A 19,501-nucleotide genomic window follows, 5' to 3' on the forward strand; every position below is an offset into this window, starting at 1 on the left:
GGCTAACCCAGGTCGGGTCAGGTTGGATTCGACCGACCCGGCAGACCTGGGTTGGTCTAATTTTTACAAACTGGACCCCATTTTGTCCCAATTTCATGATTTTAATCCCACATTTAGACTCCTTGACACATTTTTCTCTAAAATAGGGGATCGGTTTGAATTTTTATCACAATTAAGTCCAAAAACCCTAAATTTTAATTCGAGTAAAATGGGTTTTCATTCAATTACTAAATGACCTAATTTTGCAGAATTGAGGCCAGAATTGAATTGCCCATGCTCAATTACCCTGAGGGAAGGTATAAGCTTTGATAAAAAAAAATTGTCCAATTGAATGAAATCCCCAATTTGAGTCCTAAAATCCCTAATTTTCAATTAATTTTGGGGTTTTTTGATATTTTCATCAAATTGTGAAATTGGACCAACCAATATGAAATTCAAAGTCTCGGAATCAATTGTTGTGAAGACACTAAGCCTAAAAATGTCTAGAACAAGATTAATTGGATTTTTTATTCAACTAGGATAAGTAATTACCCAAATTTGGGGAAAACCTATCCTAAATTGAAATCTCGCAAAAAAAAAAATGAAGCTGCAGGACTAAAATTGGTATTTTTAGAAGACTAATGGCTATTTTTGGGAAATTTTTGGACTTCATTTGGTATTTTCTTGATTTTTCTCCCATTTTAGCCAAAAGAAATTCAGAAAAAATTCAAGAAAAATCTAAAAAAATTTATTTTTCGGAAATAGGTTCCTAAGCATGGCCAAGGTTCCTAATTCTACTTTTTTGATTTTTTTAAAAATTAAAAATTTAGCCAAAAATCAGGTGTCAACAGCTACCTCCACTACGACTCGGCTAAACTAGGCTTAGATGCTAATATAACGACTAAAAAACGCCCACAAATCGCTCATCTAAAGCGATTACTCAAAGCCGTCTGCAACGCGAAACTTGATCACGCTATTAGTGCTTCCACCGAACCTCGTTCCAAGCGAGCATATAGTCAAAAGAAATCTCATTCAAAGAACTACAAAAACCCTAACTTGATCGATCCAAAATGGAGCCGAAGATCAATGAAAATCGGCATGGAAAGCTTCTGGTCGCTACTGTTCACCACACGCGCAACTTCAAAAATTCGTTTTGGGCAAACCGTAAGCTCAAATCGAGTTTCGTAAAATCTCGCGAGCCCTCAACACCTTAAATTATCAATTCTATATATATACACAGCTCAATAATTCAAAAATCAGACTACACGACTTGAATTTCACCAAACTCCGAAATTATGCCATAATATCGAAAAATACTTTGATTGGACGAGTGTTGCGATACGAAGTAACTCCATCTTGGCGAGGCCCCCGCGGCACGTACTTCCTCCTCTCTTTTTTCTCCTGTCTCCTTTCTTTCTTTTCTTCTTTCCCTTTCCTTTTCTTTTTATCCCAGCTGCTCTTTGCGTCTCCCCTCTCCCTTTTAAAAGGGCTGAACGCCCTCTTTTTTTTCTTTTTGTTTATAAATGGTGGGTCCTACCACCTCTTTTGACTTGGTCAATTAAAAGGCCAAATATTACATCTTGACATGGAGTTTTTCGTAGCGTTGGATCATTAGTTTAGGTACGAGGGCGACCCGGTTCTTGAAATATTCGTACCGGATCTTCTTCGATAATCACGTCTAGCAAATAAAACTCGTACGATCGCATTTCATTCAAATAAACCGAAATCGTCATATGCGTAGCGCATCCCGTGAACTATATGTGTCGGACTATCGGTCGCGAGAGCGGCTATATCGCCGTGGAGTTCAACCGAACCGCCATACGATCTTGGCATCGAAGAGCAGATCTTATTAGCTATACTCGATGCTTAAATTACTTAGGAGTTACAAAGATCACTTCGAGACAAGATCTTAAACATCATCAAGCTTCCCTCATTAAGCTACAGAAAAAGCAAACGACGACAACATAAGAGAGCAGCAATCAAGAACCGAACAAAGTCACAGGGAGTACACATGATCCGGCAACCTAGGCTCAGCCACGGCAACCAGCGGGATCTTCCTCGGCGTCGAGAGCCCGAAGATCTCCTCCATTTCCAGCTCCTCCTTGCTCATCCCCTCCGGCAGCTTCCAATTGAACCCGTGCAGTAGATTGGCCAGGCTCGCCTGGATCACCTTGAGCCCGAGGCTGTACCCCGGGCACATCCTCCTCCCGGACCCGAACGGTAGGAGCTCAAAGCTCTGCCCCTTCACGTCGATGTCCTGCCCGAGGAACCTCTCCGGCCGGAACTCGTCTGGGGCGTCCCAGATCGCAGGGTCCCTCCCGATGGCCCACACGAGGACGAGGGCCTGGGTGCCCTTGGGGATGTCGTAGCCGTCGATCGTGCAGTCCTCCCTCGTCATCCGGGGCACAAGCATCGGCGCCACCGGGTGGAGCCTCATGGTCTCCTTGACGATGGCGTCGATGTAGGGCAGGTTTGCAATGTCCTTCTCGCTCACCCACCTGTCTCTCCCGATCACCCGGTCCAGCTCCTCCGTGGCCTTCTTGAAGATCTCCGGCCTCTTCAGGAGCTCCGAGATCGCCCACTCCACCGTCACGGCCGAGCTCTCGGTCCCGCCCGCAATTAGGTCCTGCAAGCATTCGTAAGTCATGGAGGATTATTAGACATGCCAGCACTACTTCCATCGTTAATCAGTCCAAAAGATAGAATAGTTCTTGGGTCTGAATTATTGAATCGCTGTCCCAACTTTTTCAAGTAACTAAATCACTCGCAAATCTCAAACACACTAAACTCCAAGATCAATTCACATCCTTTATGCAGAAAGTGACTCCAAGATCAATTCACTCTTTCTGCAGAAAGTGACTTCCTTTATGCAGAAACTATCTATCTCCACCAGCTAGACCGCACGCTACTTTTTAAGTACTGCTGCCAAACTCATATGAATCACTGCACAAGGATAAATTGAATGCAGTCCTGCTTATATGCAGCAACATTTCCTATTGCAGTACCTTTGTGGGAACAGCTAATTCACCGAAAAAGCGCTGTTTTTTCCACTCCTCTCGTAATATAGTTACCTCCAATAATTGCGTGGAATCGCCAGATTAATAGAGCCAAAACTGATTGGTCGGGGGAGCATCTTGAACAATTAATAACCAAAAAATACCGGACAGTCGAGAACGACGCGTGATGCTTTTCCTTATCTTTCCAAAGGATAATGTCATTGAAAACTACGAGGAAAATGGCCATTCTTTTGTCGGAATGTTGCTTTCAAGCTTAAGCAGACAATACGCTAAGCTAAGCTAAGCTTGCACGTAATTTTGCCTCTGTCGAATAAGTCTAACTGAAATTGGCCTCAACACAACTTGCCTTTAAACTAGTTTTATGCTGGATTGAATCTGCAAATTAAAAAGAAGGATTGACGTCATGCGGGCATATGTATAATACCTGAGTAAACCCTTTGACTCCTTTCCTCTCGAGCTTGACTTCGAGATCCGGATTGTCGGCGAACTGCAGGAGCACATCTACCATGTCCTTGGCGACGTAATTCGCGACCCCACGCCGCCTCTCGTCGTGCTCATCCAAGACGTGCTCCAAGAACCGGTCGAACTTCGTGCTCAGCGTCTTCATCCTCTTGATGTATCCCTGGAGGTCCAGGAAATTGAGCCACGGGATGGAGTCCCCGATGTTCAGCGTGCCGTTCAACAGGAACAGCTCGTCGAGCATCTTCTTGAACTCGTCCGGCCTGACGATGGAGTTCTCGGTCTCCTCGGTGTACTTCTTCCCCAAGACCATGCGGCTTATCACGTTGAGGCTCAGGTCTGTCAGGTGGTCCTTCAACGTGAGGTGCGCGCCCCTAGAGAGGTACAGGCTCCTGAGGAGGGACATTAGCTCCTCCGTCCGAATGTACTCGTAGGACTCCAGGCGCTTCGCGCTGAAGAGCTCCATGATGCACAACTTCCTGGCCTGGCGCCAGTACGGGCCGTAGGGCGACCACGTGATGTCGGAGTAGTTGTAGGTGGTGTACTTGCCCGCGGCGGTCTTGGGCCGGCCGGCGAAGGCGACGTCGTGGGTCTTGAGGAAGGCCTTGGCCATCTCGACCGAGGAGCCCACGACGACGGGGAACGATCCGAAGCGGAGATGCATGAGCGGGCCGTAGGTCTTGGTGAGCTCGTGGAGGGATCGGTGCGGGAGGGGACCGATGAGGTTGAGGTTCCCGATGATGGGCCAGGGTTTCGGCCCCGGGGGGAGGTTGTAGTTTCGGCGGCGGAGGCGGCAGGCGAGGAGGAGGAGGGCCAGGGTCGCTAGCCACGCCGCGGCATAGGCAGCCCAAGAGGGGGAGTCCATCGGTGGCGGTGTTGGGTGGTGGTGATCGGAGTGGCTGATGCAGTGATGGATGATGAGGGTGGTGCGTTGGAGGGGGGAGGGTATTTATATAGTGACGGGAGGAGACATGATTGAGACGCTTTCTCTATTCTTTACATTTGGTGTAAGTCACACCTTTCCAAGTCGTTGCCGAATTGGTATAATAATGTAAGTCTTAACGACTTTCTTTTTCATTTTTTTGGCTTGTTTGTCGCTAGCTATATAACTCGTGACTCGCGACTCCCAACCGAACAAGCATTTGTTGAGGCGTTCCATTTCAAACACAACAGGTCAGTTAATGTTCGGATCGGGTTTCGCGCACCTCAACCGGCTTACCTTTGGGATGTTCCCGTGGGTGCGCTTCCCGTGCCAACCCGACCCGCACACCTCGACCGGCTTACCTTTGGGATGTTCCCGTGGGCGCGCTCCCCGTGCCGACCCGATCCATTTTTACTCCCGGAGTACTTCCAACAAGATTTCAACTGGAAATTAGAAAGGGGGAAGAGCAAACCTCTTTTGCCACACGCGCGAACACTTGGTTGGCAGCGTTTTTGCCTTAGACCGAACTAGGAAAACAATTGAATGACGATTTCTGGCTACGTAAGCGGGCCGAGATGATAATGAGGGACAAGGGAGTCGGTATGACTACCCTGAGTTCACTTAGGAGGAGATCAGACCATACGTGAACCAAACATAAATTAAAATTCAAGCTCTCCAATGCGAAACCGAAATGAAATTGATAACAACTTTCGCGGACCGAACTTAATTAACATAATCGAACCGTCCGAGTACTAAGTCCGTTTATACTCACGGAAACAATCATAGATCTCGAAAATTCTATCGGGTCGCGTGTCAGGCCTCAAATTAGACGGCGAATGTACGCGACTCCGAGTCACAAAATCGCAAAAAAAAAAATTAGCACTTTACATCAGTTCCCATTTCTAAAACACAACTACCAAGGCGCGAATCAGAGTACTTCTGCATTGATGTCATTTAGGCGAAGTGCATATACTTTATGAAAGCTATGAAAACGGCACCTCGAGATTTCCATAACTAGAAACTAGAACACATTAATCAAGTAAAAAGGATTTGCACACCCAATTTAGGATCCATCGTTCTTGATGCGACGATTCCCAAACTCAAGTGCTTCTCCTATGTTGCCCTCTGTACCACTAGTTCAATGAGATTGGCGCCCCTAACGAATAGCGTTTAGTAATTGCTCCTTATTTGAGGTAATTTGTACATCAGCAGCAGACCCTCTCGTCCCAGGCCGGGCTTTACTCGGTCTACACTAATCAGTTTCATATTAGACTAATTAAGAATATTCACATCTTGCTTTAATTATACTAACCCCGTAAAACAGTAAGCTACAATCTCAATTAATGTAACCCACGTCAGAAAAACTCTCGCACTTTCTTCTCGAGTGCTCGATGACTCTAGGAGGTGAAGATGGGTTCTGCTCGTTATAGTCAAGATCAAACCACGGTCGAATGAAAATCCATTTGATTATACAAGTCTCTCAACTTTCCGGGAAACACCCTCTTCCCCACTTTCTCTTCAGAATCGACCGTCACCTGATGTGCTCCAATCACCGAGAAACTTCCACACCCTCCTGATGAATTCACATGCAACTTCCCAGTGGGAGTGCGAAATGCCAAGAAACTCTTTAAAGAAACTGCCCACGCCTCTTGACTCTTGACCCCATTGACTTGCTTCCCTCTCCCCCAGGTGTGAATAGTCAGTCGCCGAAACTTTCCGCTCATTTTCCCGGAAACTTTGGATGCACCCTGTGAAGTATTTTCCCCGAGATTTTCCTGGTTGACCTGAGTCAAAGCCGCCGGCGGGGCTGCGGTTTCTCACCGGCCTCCGGAGCATCCTTTTCCGTCAACGAGTATCATATCTTATCTTTAGTGGGTGGCGGACGATTTGTCTTTCGAGTGGCCGATTAAATATTAAGGAAATCACGAACCCTTTGGATTTGCTAACAGTTCATACATGGGAGTCACGACAACAAAGTTGCGGTCAGGGTTTTAGGGAAATGCGCACAAAAAGGATTAATGGGTTTTGTACCGAGCAATTTGATTCGTGAGGATGCGACATCTTTGGGAATCAACTCACTCGAGTTGTTGTTCGCTTTGGCTCATCCCATACCGAGTCTTGCCGCTTTCTCTTTGGCGGACGGATCGGATGGGTTCTTGCCCAGGAGATCACCCATTATGTTAGTGCTCTTAGTTGAGCACGCTTGACATTGGTGTGCCGGTGTTAAATTTTGCCGTTACGTCAAAATGCTCCTCTTGTGAGATAATTCCAGTTTCACATATATAGTCCTCGATTGTTTTCCCCTTATTCTGTGCACAATTCGAGTCGTTCCTGCCCATCTCGTCATCCAAAAAACCTATCAAGAGCTGCTCCTTTTGCCCCGGCAATCAATCGATGTCAATAGCACCGTCGCACTTCTCGACAAGCATGATACATGCTTTGACTCATCCCATACTGAGTCTTGCGGCTTTCTTTTTGGCAAACAGGTAAGTACTTGTCTGAGAGGTCACCAATCCTATTAGTGTTCTTAATTGAGCACAGTTGCATGGTGTTGAACGTTGCTCAACATGCTCCTCTTGTGAGATATTCCGATTTCACATATGTAATTCACGAGTGTTTTCCCCTCATTCGGTGATGCCCATCTCGCCATCCGAAAAGCCTGCCACGAGCCGCTCGTTTTACCCAGGCGACCAGTCGATGTCAATGACACCATTGTACTTCCCGACAAGCATGATACATGCTTTTTTTTGGTCAAGGAAAGAGAGGCCGTATCAGGAGCTTGAAGGCGACGGAGGAGACGACCGTCGCTAGCGTTTCGTGCGTCATGCACTCTCACCACACTCGATCAGAATGGTCATATCCTCCCAAATTGAAATGGGGACACACCACATCTCACAGCTTCATAATGTACTCAACCAACCTGCCAAGCTTCTGTCCTGTATATATGAATTATGTGCTAAAAGAATATGTTGCTTTTGTCTAAAGATGGAGACAGGGTGTCATCGTCTTCGAAACCCGACAAGCGATAAGAAACTGCGTACCGTATCCTTTCAAAAAAACACTAATTTTTCCCGCTTAGTAAATTGAGTTGTCGAAATGATTTTTATCTCTCCATGCACGCCCACGGCACTCGCGCAAGTACACTCACACGTTGTATGCTATCTTTCGAGTCCCCCGGTAGCCTCCTCTAAAAAGGAATTCCAGCTTTGGAGGGCGGGTGAGCCGAGTCAGGGATCAGTTTCGACTGCTGGGGTCGGTTCGGGTCCTACTCAAAGCGTTCCACCACGGAGTCGAGCATAGGAACTCCTATGTGGAGGGCGGGCTTTCGAGACGGAGATAGCGCTACTCCACCTGGAAAAGGGTCTCCGTCGTCGATGGCGATACGGGAACGTGCGGCACGTCGAGATATTTTCCATCCTCTTTTCATGCATATCATTTCTTTGTCAAAAAGGAAGGCAAGGGGGAACTGAATGGGGGAGAGTCGTATCTGTTCTACCAGTGAGGAGTAAAGGAAATGGAAACCCTACCTGACAATCAACCACTAACTTCAGGCCGTTCTTGCAATCAATAAGTGGCGATATGAAAGGAGAAAGCAAGCAGTAGAAGGAGCTTTTTGGGCATTATTCAAAGCATGACCCGCGGTCTTTTATTTTTTCATTGTTATAAAAGAAAAAAACATTATTATATATCATATGTGTGTGTGTGTGATTGATGGGAGTGATTGCTTTTCATGCTCCAATTAAATTGGTAGACGTCATCAAGATGACGATGCTGGATCCACCTTATGATCTCGTGTACATCAAAAAAAAATTATTAAAAATTCTCCACGTCAGCGTCGGCCATCCTGCGTCCACGTCATCGATCTCCGGCCTAACTTCGCTGGATGGACTGAATTGGTATTGATGTGAAAAGAGTTCAGGACTGAATTGGTCCTCTTGAAAGGTTCAGGACTGAATTGATACTGATGCAATAGATTTAGGATTTTTTCGGTACTTTTCCCGACGGCATTCGCTGACGTGGGAGAAAAATGGCAAAAATATTTGGAACGCGGTGGCTTATCCGAGTAAAAGAGAAATTCCGCGGGGGCATAATTGCAAAGGAAAGAAGAAATATTGTGCATCTTTTTCCAATCAAAACTCAAGCCCGACCGGCCCAAGCCCAAAAGCTCGAAAGTCAAATCTAAGAACTGAGCGGGCCAGGCCTGTTCGGGCCTGGGCACCATTTTGTTTTTCGACCTTAGTAAGCCTAAGAAAACACGGCGCGCTTGTTTCGCAGAAAAAGAATGATTTGGAGAATATTGTTTTTCTTCTCCAAAAAATGATCGCTTGAATCGCTTACGAAAATGAATGAATAAAAAATATTTTCATCGTCCACGAAAATATTTAAACACAAGTTGCTGTCGATAATGAAATCATTTTTCATTTATTTAATTATTTCAAGCGATACAAGCGATCATTTTTTGGAAAATATTTTTCAAATCATTCGTTTTATGCCAAATAAACGAAGCCTTAGATTATATTATCCCGAATGTCCTCCAATTTTCGCTTGGATGACCACATGTCAGTCCAAATCCATATGCAAAATATGCCTCTTTGACATAAGTCTTCCTTTTCCCTCACTTAAGATATTAAGGGAGATATTATTAATATTATTATTATTATATGTAAATTAAGAAATGTGGAGGAGTAAGTTTGGACTTTCAAGCCTCTCATAATAGCATAGAGAAGTTATGCTATGCAGAAGTCAGCACACTTCATGATTAGAATCAAACTTGTGAGGATGGATTTGCTGAATCGGCAGAAAGATCATAAATGCACATTGGAGGAGTGGCGATTTCTTGTTAACACGACCCGACACGATTAGACCAACAACACGACCCGACACGATTAGACATATTTAAGGTCTGTTTACTTCACGGAAAATGAATCATTTGGAAGATATTTTCTCGGAAATTATCGTATTTATCACTTACAAAAATGAATGATTGAAAAATATTTCCCTCATCCATGAAAATATTTAAACATAAATTGTTATTGATCATGAATTTATTTCAAGAGATACGATCAATCGGTTTTTAGGAAAATGCTCTCTAAGTCATTCATTTTCAACGAACTGGGTTGACAAAAATTCAACCTACCAACTTTCATGTGCGGAGATTTATTCATTTATTTTTCATTCTCTTCACCAAAAGTGAATTTCACGAAAATTGCATCACAGCTCCTATACTTTATGTACAGAATGCAATTAAGTCATAAAACATTTCAATTGATTCAATTAAGTTCTAAACCTTCACAAAAAAAAAGTACAATCAAATCCTCAACTTTTCGATTATCGAATTAAGTCCTAAAACTTTGAAAAGTACCAGGTCCCGAAACTTATGTCGAAAAGTATAATTTAAGAATGTAGCGACTTTTGAACGAGATGCACATAGATTAGATAATATTTATCTAAAGAAATTAACCGGACTCTACGAAGGCTTCAACAAACTTTCTCGTGGATCTTCCTCCATGCAAGGGTGCTACCAGCTTCGTCTTCCACGATCCATAGCCAGGAACGCTGCACTCATTCCAGCTTTCATCGTTTCTTCTGCAGAAAAGCCTCCAACCATCTCCGAGGAGGTGACCGAGCCCCCACTATCTAATACAGGAACCCAACACCAGCACCATTGGTGTCTACAGGAACGCATATTGCACCATCCCCCTTTTCCCACTTCGTTTGTTGATCATGGAAGGGAATGCGCAAAAACGAGAGACAGCAAGGTCCCCCCCCCCCCCCCAACACTTCGTATGAGGAGAGCAGGCGGAATGATGGAGTCCATTCACTTCGGTCAAGAACAGCAATGAAGGTGAATAATGGTGCTTTTGATCATGTATCACAATTTGCACCGTGCTCCTGCTTCGCAATGGGAAATCCCGCCACGATCATGGCCCCGCCCTCACCGTAGGGATCGCCAGTTCCTTTCATAGATTCTGATGAGATATTCTAGTCCAAAACAGAGATCATTGAAAAGCACAGGACATTGGGCGCGCGCAGAAGCAGCTTCTAATTGCAAAAAATGAATATATGAAAGCAAAATTGAGGCAATGACGAATTCGGTAAATAGTCGTAACGTAGAAATTTGGCCAGAAAATACTCGGTATGTATATAGGCCGAGTTCTTGACTCAAAGCGTGATTAACACTATTGGGTCCGCCTCGCATAACTCAGTTTCTATGCACGACACGGGTACGCGTTATAGTAGGCATATCTCTGCTCCGAAGGCCGTCTTCTAAATCTGAATCGGCAGAATAATTTACATGGTCCGTCACTTGTGTGAAACCTCAGTAATAATGAAATGTAGCAGGTTTCTCATTCTGTTCCAGACATCTCTATCAACAGTCTTCATCAGCTGACATTCTGGAAAAAGAAAAAAAGGCAAGCAAACATCTATGTACTGCAAATGAAGTGCCAACCTTTAACTTTTGTGGTGATTAGACAATGCAACGAGTCTCAACTCTGAATTTTTGTAACATAAATAAGTACTATATCATATAATACAACTCTAATGCTCATGAATCCTACTGCATATACAATTCTAAAGTTCGACAAGCATGATAACGCACTTAGAATTAGCAATCTACATACAAACATGGCGATACTGTTATGCTCTGCAGAAAATCTATGCCGATGTACCTCGAGGGTTTTCCGAGGTATATCTTATTGAGACTGAGTTATAACAACCGCATCCATCATATGGATACACTGTTCGGCACACCTCTACATGTTACACCCGGTTCTGAGCTGGGTGCGAGCAGCTCGTAGGGTAACACACCCGCCCCGCACCGATTCCTAAGGCTAGGATCATTATTCCTTCTCTCGATCTCCTTCTCTATCTGCCTGATCTCCGCTGAGAACTCATAGAATGCCTCAACAATCTCAGCATCGCCTGTCCAAACAGACGGTTGTTGTCGCTCCCCTATGTACTCCTCATCGGGCGAGTGAGTCGATAGCGTGTCCACCACGGCCATAAATTTCGTGGCTTGGAGCAGACTAGGCAATGCAGAGAGGTAAAACTTCTGCGGGTCAGCTACGAAATTTGTATATTCGGGGTCACCTTCGAAGGGAATCAACCTCCTCATCAGGGGTGGGCGGTTTGGCACAAATCCACCATAGGGGTACTGCCCGAAATTGAGGGCCGCGTGTTGGGCCGAGGAAAGCCAGATGATTTTGGTGAGGATCGAGGCAAGATCTTCTGGGCTTGCCAGTTTGGGCCACCAGTCTGCGTGGCGGATATCAGCATGGCCCACATTAACGGACTCAGCATACCAAGCTTGCAGCTCTCGGTCATTACAAACCACGGCAGCAGTAGGGTAGTAGTAGTTTACGTACGAGTGCACCCAGTTCTCGAGTGCAGACCAGATCAGAAGCCCATCTGATGCATATGGGTAGTCTTCAATCAGGAGTTTCAAGCCATGTGGTTGAGTGGAATCAGCCACAGCCACACCCCTGAAGTAAAAGGTACAACATTGATTAGAGTTGGGATGATAGGATTAAAGGAGAGTATTGAAACCAAAGACAGGATGAGCACACAGGAACAACCCGACTGAATTGAAACTGAATGTTTTTGCAAATATACTGTAACATTTTATATAGGACCCGAAAAGGGAAAAATTTGCTTTTAATGTGAATTATGCTGTGTATGTTCTTGTGAATGTTATATGTATATTTATATATATATGCATCACTTTTTCTTAAAACTGTCTGCTTGAATAAATCCAACTCGATCTATATCCATACCTACTTTTATTCAGCAAGATTTCAGGAACCCATTAACTGTGTTCAATGGGACGTTCGATACATTATGCATTCGTTCATGTGGTTCTGTGAAGGTACCTTCGAATAAGATCAGAAGGGAGGTCCTCCTTGTCGAAGCGCCAGAAGCTTTTATATGCAGCTGCACTGATTTCCATGCAGTAGCGGCCAGGAGTGAAGCAAGACTCAATGACACCATCAGCATTGATCAGGTTCTGACGTGCCAAGGCATTGATCTCCAGTGTATATCGCATGTGTGGATCCAACAGCTTGAATATTGGGTGCATCGCGCTCATTTGCCGGTGCGCAGCCAGTATGAATGGTTCCATGCACGCATGGGTGCGTAACCTGCAGAGATTAAGCACTCCATGAGACGATGTGTTATGATGTCAATTCTGAGTCCAAATTTGAGCTGTAATAAGTCTTATAAGATGTAGCGGTTCACTCACCAATGATTTACGAGTTGGTGAACCCCAGCATCATTGGAGTTGACATGGGCTTTAGCAAGCTGCCACATCCAATTAGAAGTAGCATCGACTGGAGGTGTTATCACGCGCTTCGACCGAGAACTAGGCCCTTGAGTTGGCAAGCTAAGTTCTATGGCAATCGGTTTAAGTGTTCCCCGAGGGGTCAAGAAATAGATGGTGCGAGTCGCATATGCTTTGCGGCCATCAAGGGCGTTGATACGGTCCAGAAATGGAAGGTATGCATCGTGATGGTCCACCATGAACAGTTTACTTTCATCTATGGCCTGCGAAGAATAATTGGCAAAATAAGAGAAGACCTTTTAGCTATTAACAAGGGATGAATACCATATACTTCAACTGTAAAAGTACGTATAACTTAGGGTAATGATGACTCAAGTTAATGTCTTGATTGTTACCTGTTGAACAGACATGCCATTGAGATGGTCCAAAATGTGTTCTTCTTTGAGGGCAGACTCTAGAGGACCATAGACTTCAGGGTCAAGGTTGCTTTTTGGAGGAAAAACTTTGAGCTTCTCGATGTTCACAGGGTTAACCCCTGCTAACGCTTGACGGGCGAATTCGTCATCTCGTAGCCACGCAAATTTGTCCTCTGAATATTCAGTTAAAGGTAAAGTCAGCAAATTGATCTAGTTGAATTAGCACTGATCCCATGTCCACCTGTAAAATCCCCAATCTCTAACTGAAAAATGCCTCATCAATTATAAGGACAGCCCCATTATAGAAACAGGCACGATGAAAAACATCAGATAGGAAATAGTAATCATCACATATAATACATGTCTATAAGACGTATTGCACTCCCTATCATCCAAATAGATTTAGATTTTTTTCTTCTTCATATAGAACAAATTGGAAGATCTCTTTTCTTTTGCTTTTGTATCACTAGTATATGATGTCCAGGTAGACATAAGAAAGTGCTCTATCCTATTTCATTTTTCATCATAGGGAACCAAAGAAGAAAAGAACTTTTATAGATAGATGATACTCACTTGACAATATCTTTGGAGTGTCATATTTAAGAAACCCTTGACTGGATTCTTGGACCATCTTCGGCAACGGAAGTTTCTTCAAGAGTTCATCTTGCAAACCAACCTTCAGAAGAAGGCCTTCTTTGTAGAGGTTGTCAATGTCAGAAAACCCATTGAAGTCTAGATTTTTTGCTGAGAGGCTGGCCTTCAAGGATGGTATTAAGTTATGAAGCACAGCTTTGAGCCTCCCAGCAGAAAATGAGTTTTGTTTCGATTCCTCAAACTGCTCATCTCTCGGGACATACAAGGGCAACGGCTTCTCAACCCTGCTCTCGGCATGCATATCTGACAATATTCAAATATAAAAATTGCTTCAGGTTCAATGATGTTTTACTGAGAAATGCAGTTGTTGCACCATGCAATTAAGTACATATAATCCTGTGCATCAAAGAGCTGCATTGCCAACAAATGGCTGACAGAAAGAGACAGAAGAAAAAGGAACAGTATAAGAAAGGACAGTGTTTCGCCTGTGAACCGCAAGATCAACGAGATTACACGGGCATTGTCAAGTACGAATCCACATTATGGCAGTACATGCAGGATCTATATTAATTCAATTATCAACTCATAAAACTGAGGTATCCGTAATTGCATAGTCTACATATATGTCTAATTGCTGTCAGGCTGACCACCATCTCCTCATGTAGTCATCAGCACATTGTATTCATGAAAACTGGAGTTGGCAAACTAACTGACCTGTGTAAGTAGGAGCACGGCCAGTACGGCAGCGTCTTGGATAAGGGATTTTTGAGCCTCCAAGGGATGGCCGAGCAAAATCAATTCCTTTATCCGGGTTACCCAAGTCATTATACACATCGTAGTCATATATCCTGTCAGATAATTTCCTTTCTCCCTTCCCATCACCCCTCAAGTATCTCAACTCTTCTTCTCTCATCGCTTTTAGCCCAGCAGGCGTCTCAGATGGCAAATAAGGCTGCCCAAGAAAACCACAAACCACAATATTTATTTGGCTACCGAAAATAGGGGAAATGTTTCAATAACATCTTGAAAGTTGCCACAAATGTAAAAAAAAATGGTCAGGGCCATCTCAGCATAGACAGATAATCTGTGACATGAGAAACGGCCCGTTCAACTTCCGAAAAGAAACTATTCATCATTTTTATCCTACTTGTGTAATAATACAGAACGATCATTACTGGTTTGCCAATGCCAACAGAACTACAAATGCACTGTGCTGTCCAGTTCTGGGCCACCTAGGAAGTTATACGTCACAAGTTAGGATCAATGTGAATAAACAATACTATGTAATAGTTCAAGTTGCTCCCTGAGAAGATTAAGATGCCAAATATGGGGTTTGACTTTCACTATCTGATTAAGCAATGACATTGAGATTAGCAATTAAAAAATTGCATCAAAACACAATGAGAAGTGACTTTCAATAATGACAAGCACCTTATTGGAAAAGAATATCCTCTTGCCAGGATGATCTTTCTTAGATTGCACCCATGAGTTGCAGGGGAAATGGACTGGACCACAGGCAAACCCTTCAATTGTCATGCTCTCCAAGAAGAACTCATTCTGGTGCTTATTTGTCACTGTGATGGCCCCGGGAATGCCAAAGTCTGAGTCCACTGTGAATTCGGCTGAGTAATGAACCCTCTCAGCTTTCACCTGTGTTTTCTTTGACCAGTCCTTTAGCACTGCTTCCCTGCTTTTCTTGGGAGCCTTGGTTTCTAAAGTCATCCAGGGGGACAAAGATTTAAAGAAAAATTAGGAAACTTTAATGCAGTCTCATAACATTTGACCAAAAAAAATGCAGTCTCATAACATTATGAACTAGCCAATTCAAGTGACATGCGGGAATTCAATTTGCAGCAAAACAAAATTCAATCTTGAGTCAGTAATGGTAATAGGAGCCGAGCCTTTTGTTACCTATGGATCTCTCAAAATTCATGCAAACGAAACGAGATATGTAAACCCACATTAAATTTTAATCCTTCTGTCTGGGAAACTTGCACAGTTCCTATCAGAAGCTCTGAAAGGTTGTTGATTAGAAAACTAGGAACCCAGAAGAAGAAAAACCCCAAAACTCTGGTGACTCCAAAAGACGGTCTCGAATTGGATATATTCACAACGTACAGAAAGATTTTTCCCTTCTTTTCTTGTTGGGGAGGAAAAAACTTACTTGGATCTATTTCAGTGCTGATAAGCTGCAAGACCACGTTCCTGCCAATCCTATCGGTGAAAGCATCCAAGTGCTTCGCAATGGTCTCCTTCAAGTCCTCCTTGTTCTTCTGCCTCACGGTCACCACAGCTCTCGCCTTGAACTTGACAACATTCTCGGGCACGGCCTTCACCAAATCCTCACTTATGGCCGCCACGGCAGCAGGACCTCCCGAGCCCTTCCTCAGGCTCACTCTTCCCTGGTGGATCAAAGCCGGGTTGACCCCAAGGTTCTGTTTTGCCTGACGATTGCGTCTCAAAACCACCTTTGAGGTGGAAACGAATGAAGACCTTTCGATCACCGAGCAACCCATGATTTCTTTGGCCAGTGCCATCTCTCCACCCTGTTTCTTGGCACTGTTTCTCTGCAAAAACTCCCTCTCCCTCTCCCTCTCCCTCTCTCTTCTCCTCTGGGTACTGTTTCTCTGCAAAAACTCCCTCTCCCTCTCTCCCTCTCCCTCTCCCTCTCCCTATCTGGACGAGTGCAGAGGGCTCTCCTGTTGCAGAGACCGAGAGTGAGTGAGGAGATAAATGGGGGAAACAGAGAGCTTTCAGACAGAGCCTCTGATGGGTCACCGCAGGAGATAAACAAAAAAAAAAAGGGTGATGATGAGTGGGAATCTATAGGATCTTCCAATATATATAAAACCTCCCAACAAGTCACATGGAAGCTTTGCCCCACGGCGTTTTTTCAGCCTAAAAATTCTCTCTCCCCCCCACGACACCGTCCACACGTTTTTCAAATTCCGCTATTCGAGAAAGCCGCTGGTTTCTTACTTTTCCACAAGATTTCCTCTCTTCTCATTTCTCCCTTCAAAGCTTTAAAACTTCCATGGGTTAGTTTGCCAACTACCCCGAGCTTCGAGCTCGCCCCCCCGTCGGTGAAATGCTACTGGCGCTGAAGCTTGAGACGAGGTTGGTGGGGGGGCTCCTGAGTCAATGAACAGAGTAAATGTACGCGGCAGAGGAAGCCAGAACGAAAGTCGGATTTTTCCATAGATTCTCCTCTTTTTTTTTTGACCTTTTGGGATATTATTGTTATGATTATTTTTCAATTTTCTTTTTGGGGGTCTAAGATGTTATTGTGACTATTGTGGGGGGACCAACATCATTTTCTTATCATTCACCGGAAAAGGCGATTGAGTCCCTCTTGGCTCCAAAAATTTGCTTCATGTTTCTCACAAATTTTGGAGAAATGGGAACAGTTTGTGGCATTGGATCTTGAAAGATTTTCAGAAGTCCCTGTCTATTTTTTGTTGATCTTTTGATGAGAAGGCTCCTTCGAATAGTTTCCTTCTTCTTTAGCTCTCGTCACGTACGAGTACGATCGATCGTAGCAGTCAAATCACGTGAGATTTTTTTCAGATTCGCTTCGGCCTTTGTTTAGAAAAGTCAACAGCTCGGACTCTACATTGCCCTTCTCTTCGATGTATCGGTCGTTTCGGACTTCTTTCATGGGAAAAAGAAGTTTTTATAAAGATTTTCGAAAGCGGTGATTTATCGATATGAAAGGTTGTTGGGGGAGGACAAGCAGCAATTATGTTGGTGGCATGTGACGAACGATGAAGGCGTCAAAATGATCGACAGTGCTAGAGGCGATGAGGTGAGCAAAAACAATAATTGTGGCGATTCGATTGAACCGGTTACCGGTATGTATAACAACTGCTAATTTTAAATGGGTTAAGGTAGTAATGGTAACTTCTAGTGGCAGCAGCAACAACAACAACAGTAGTAATTATAAATCATCACAATTTGATCATACACTAAATGAATTTTAAAAAAATATATAAACTATCTGTGCCTTTAAAAAGTAGGTCATATCTTGCGATTCATGTACTTGGTGGAAGGTAATTGCGAAGATATAATCTTGTCAAACTGTTTTCTTTATATCGTGTGATAAATAGAAAATGAAGGATTTATACATAAAGCAAATACACTAACCGTTTCGACCTTGAATTTTTGTTAAGGAATTTCATGAAAGCCTGAAACGTTAATTTCGATGTAGTTACATTAGTTTCATAAACCCATTAATATTTAATCAAATTGTTCATTTTAAATTACGATAATTTCTTTCATTCGATAACAACCTTCCTAAGAAAATCCAGATATTTGAATACTTCTCCTCCTTTAAAGTAATGAGAATAGCTTTGCACTCGTTTCCACTTGGTATTGACCATGATTTCTTTTTTTTATGTTGACCATAATTAAAGTAGTGGAAGACAAGTAAAATGTAGAAAATGGTACTTTGTAATTTATTCCTTAGTTTTCATTAGTAAACCAGGGAAAAAAAAAAGGTCTTTCTGGTCATTCTTATATCGTCTCTTAAGTCATCAGCAAACTTAGAATTCTTTTTTCACGAAAATATTATAAAATGGATCGATTTGAAATTTTTTAGCTAGCCAATGGCATGTGGGAAATGAGAAATCTAAATGATAATGAAAGTACCATTTGAACATTGCCATCCTCTTGTCTGCCACGTGACTCGCATTATTGGTTTATTAAAATGAAATAAACCGAATTGAACTTAAAGAATTCAAAAAGAAAATCGACAACTAAAAGTAATTCTTATTAAAGTCGAAATTATCGCTTGACCGTCGATTCTACGTATTCATACGTAACGGTCAAACTCTCGACCTCGATTCGCATTGTTTTCCGCCCACAATAATTTCGAGACCGCACATGCCCTGCATCCCGAGATTAAGATCTTACCTAACCAACGATGTATGTACGCAAGAGGATATATATATGTACATCCATGGGGCGACGACATACGTAGACCCACCTGGTTAATCGAATCAAACGTTCGGATGAACCATACAATTTGAAATAAAAGAATTCAGAAACGCACGCCCAACATTCCGAGATTGAAATTCTACCCGGTGGAGGACTTTTCGTAAACCACCCGATCCGTCGCCGTCCTTACCTCTCCTAATTAACATCTATTTTTGGCAACTTGCATCTAAATCAAGTTCTATATAGCTTAACATAAATTTTTGCACCGATGCAATGCACGTTACGCATGAGACAACTTGGATTTTGATCAAATAAACGCCTTTAGAACATGATTTACCTAGAGATTAGTCAATTGATATGGTCATTGATTAATCGATAGAGACAAACTCGATAGTCACGAGTATAATTCATCAAGGACCCGAGATGACAATACGGACAAAGTGGAGGGCACGCCAATAAATTTGTCAAAATATTTTACTGATTCTGCAAAATTTAAAGGCGTGCTGGAATTAAACAAAGACAGCAAAGCAAAGCCCCACAAAATAAAATAAAAAAAGCAGTCTTTGAATTTTTCGGTCCTCCAGTTGACTCCGCATCTCACAGATGCCGCCGATTCGGCAGCCAAGAAGAGGAGGGGGAAAAGAGCTGTACACGTGGCCTTTCCTGGTTGCGTCCACGTCACGTGAAATTAATCCCTAATATTGCTTTAATTAAAACCCTAATGATAGTTTAATCTATAAAGATGAAAGGTGCATGCTCTTTTAAGAGGACTTTGCGGAAATAAATATGGAAATTATTCCGTTTTGAGTTCGAAAGTAGAGATGGTGTGGTTATGTATGAAAGTTTGTAATAACCCCGTTTTCGTAACCCCATTAATATTAAACAGCGAAGCTAAAGCGGT

At 43.3% G+C, this 19,501-nt stretch overlaps 2 protein-coding genes across 2 annotated transcripts; both read right to left on the bottom strand.

The window, feature by feature from the left end:
* Nucleotides 1-1,805: 1,805 nt before the first annotated feature.
* Nucleotides 1,806-4,418, bottom strand: LOC130140621 (trimethyltridecatetraene synthase-like). Its single transcript, XM_056320492.1, has 2 exons — nt 3,421-4,418; nt 1,806-2,605 (listed from the first exon to the last, which is right to left on the bottom strand). Exons 1-2 carry the CDS (start codon nt 4,318-4,320, stop codon nt 1,976-1,978), a joined length of 1,530 nt encoding a protein of 509 aa, XP_056176467.1. The 5' UTR covers nt 4,321-4,418; the 3' UTR covers nt 1,806-1,975.
* Nucleotides 4,419-10,865: 6,447 nt separating this feature from the next.
* Nucleotides 10,866-16,329, bottom strand: LOC115691032 (linoleate 13S-lipoxygenase 3-1, chloroplastic). The gene is made up of 8 exons (XM_030617576.2): nt 15,830-16,329; nt 15,097-15,377; nt 14,380-14,617; nt 13,645-13,968; nt 13,051-13,244; nt 12,617-12,918; nt 12,249-12,515; nt 10,866-11,861 (listed from the first exon to the last, which is right to left on the bottom strand). The coding sequence occupies exons 1-8, from the start codon at nt 16,200-16,202 to the stop codon at nt 11,105-11,107; spliced, it is 2,736 nt and encodes a 911-aa protein (XP_030473436.1). The 5' UTR covers nt 16,203-16,329; the 3' UTR covers nt 10,866-11,104.
* Nucleotides 16,330-19,501: the final 3,172 nt, after the last annotated feature.

Source organism: Syzygium oleosum, unplaced genomic scaffold (assembly GCF_021117445.2).
Source record: "Syzygium oleosum isolate NSW1041296 unplaced genomic scaffold, Sole_v2.1 Sole_v2.20, whole genome shotgun sequence".
NCBI lineage: Eukaryota > Viridiplantae > Streptophyta > Magnoliopsida > Myrtales > Myrtaceae > Syzygium > Syzygium oleosum.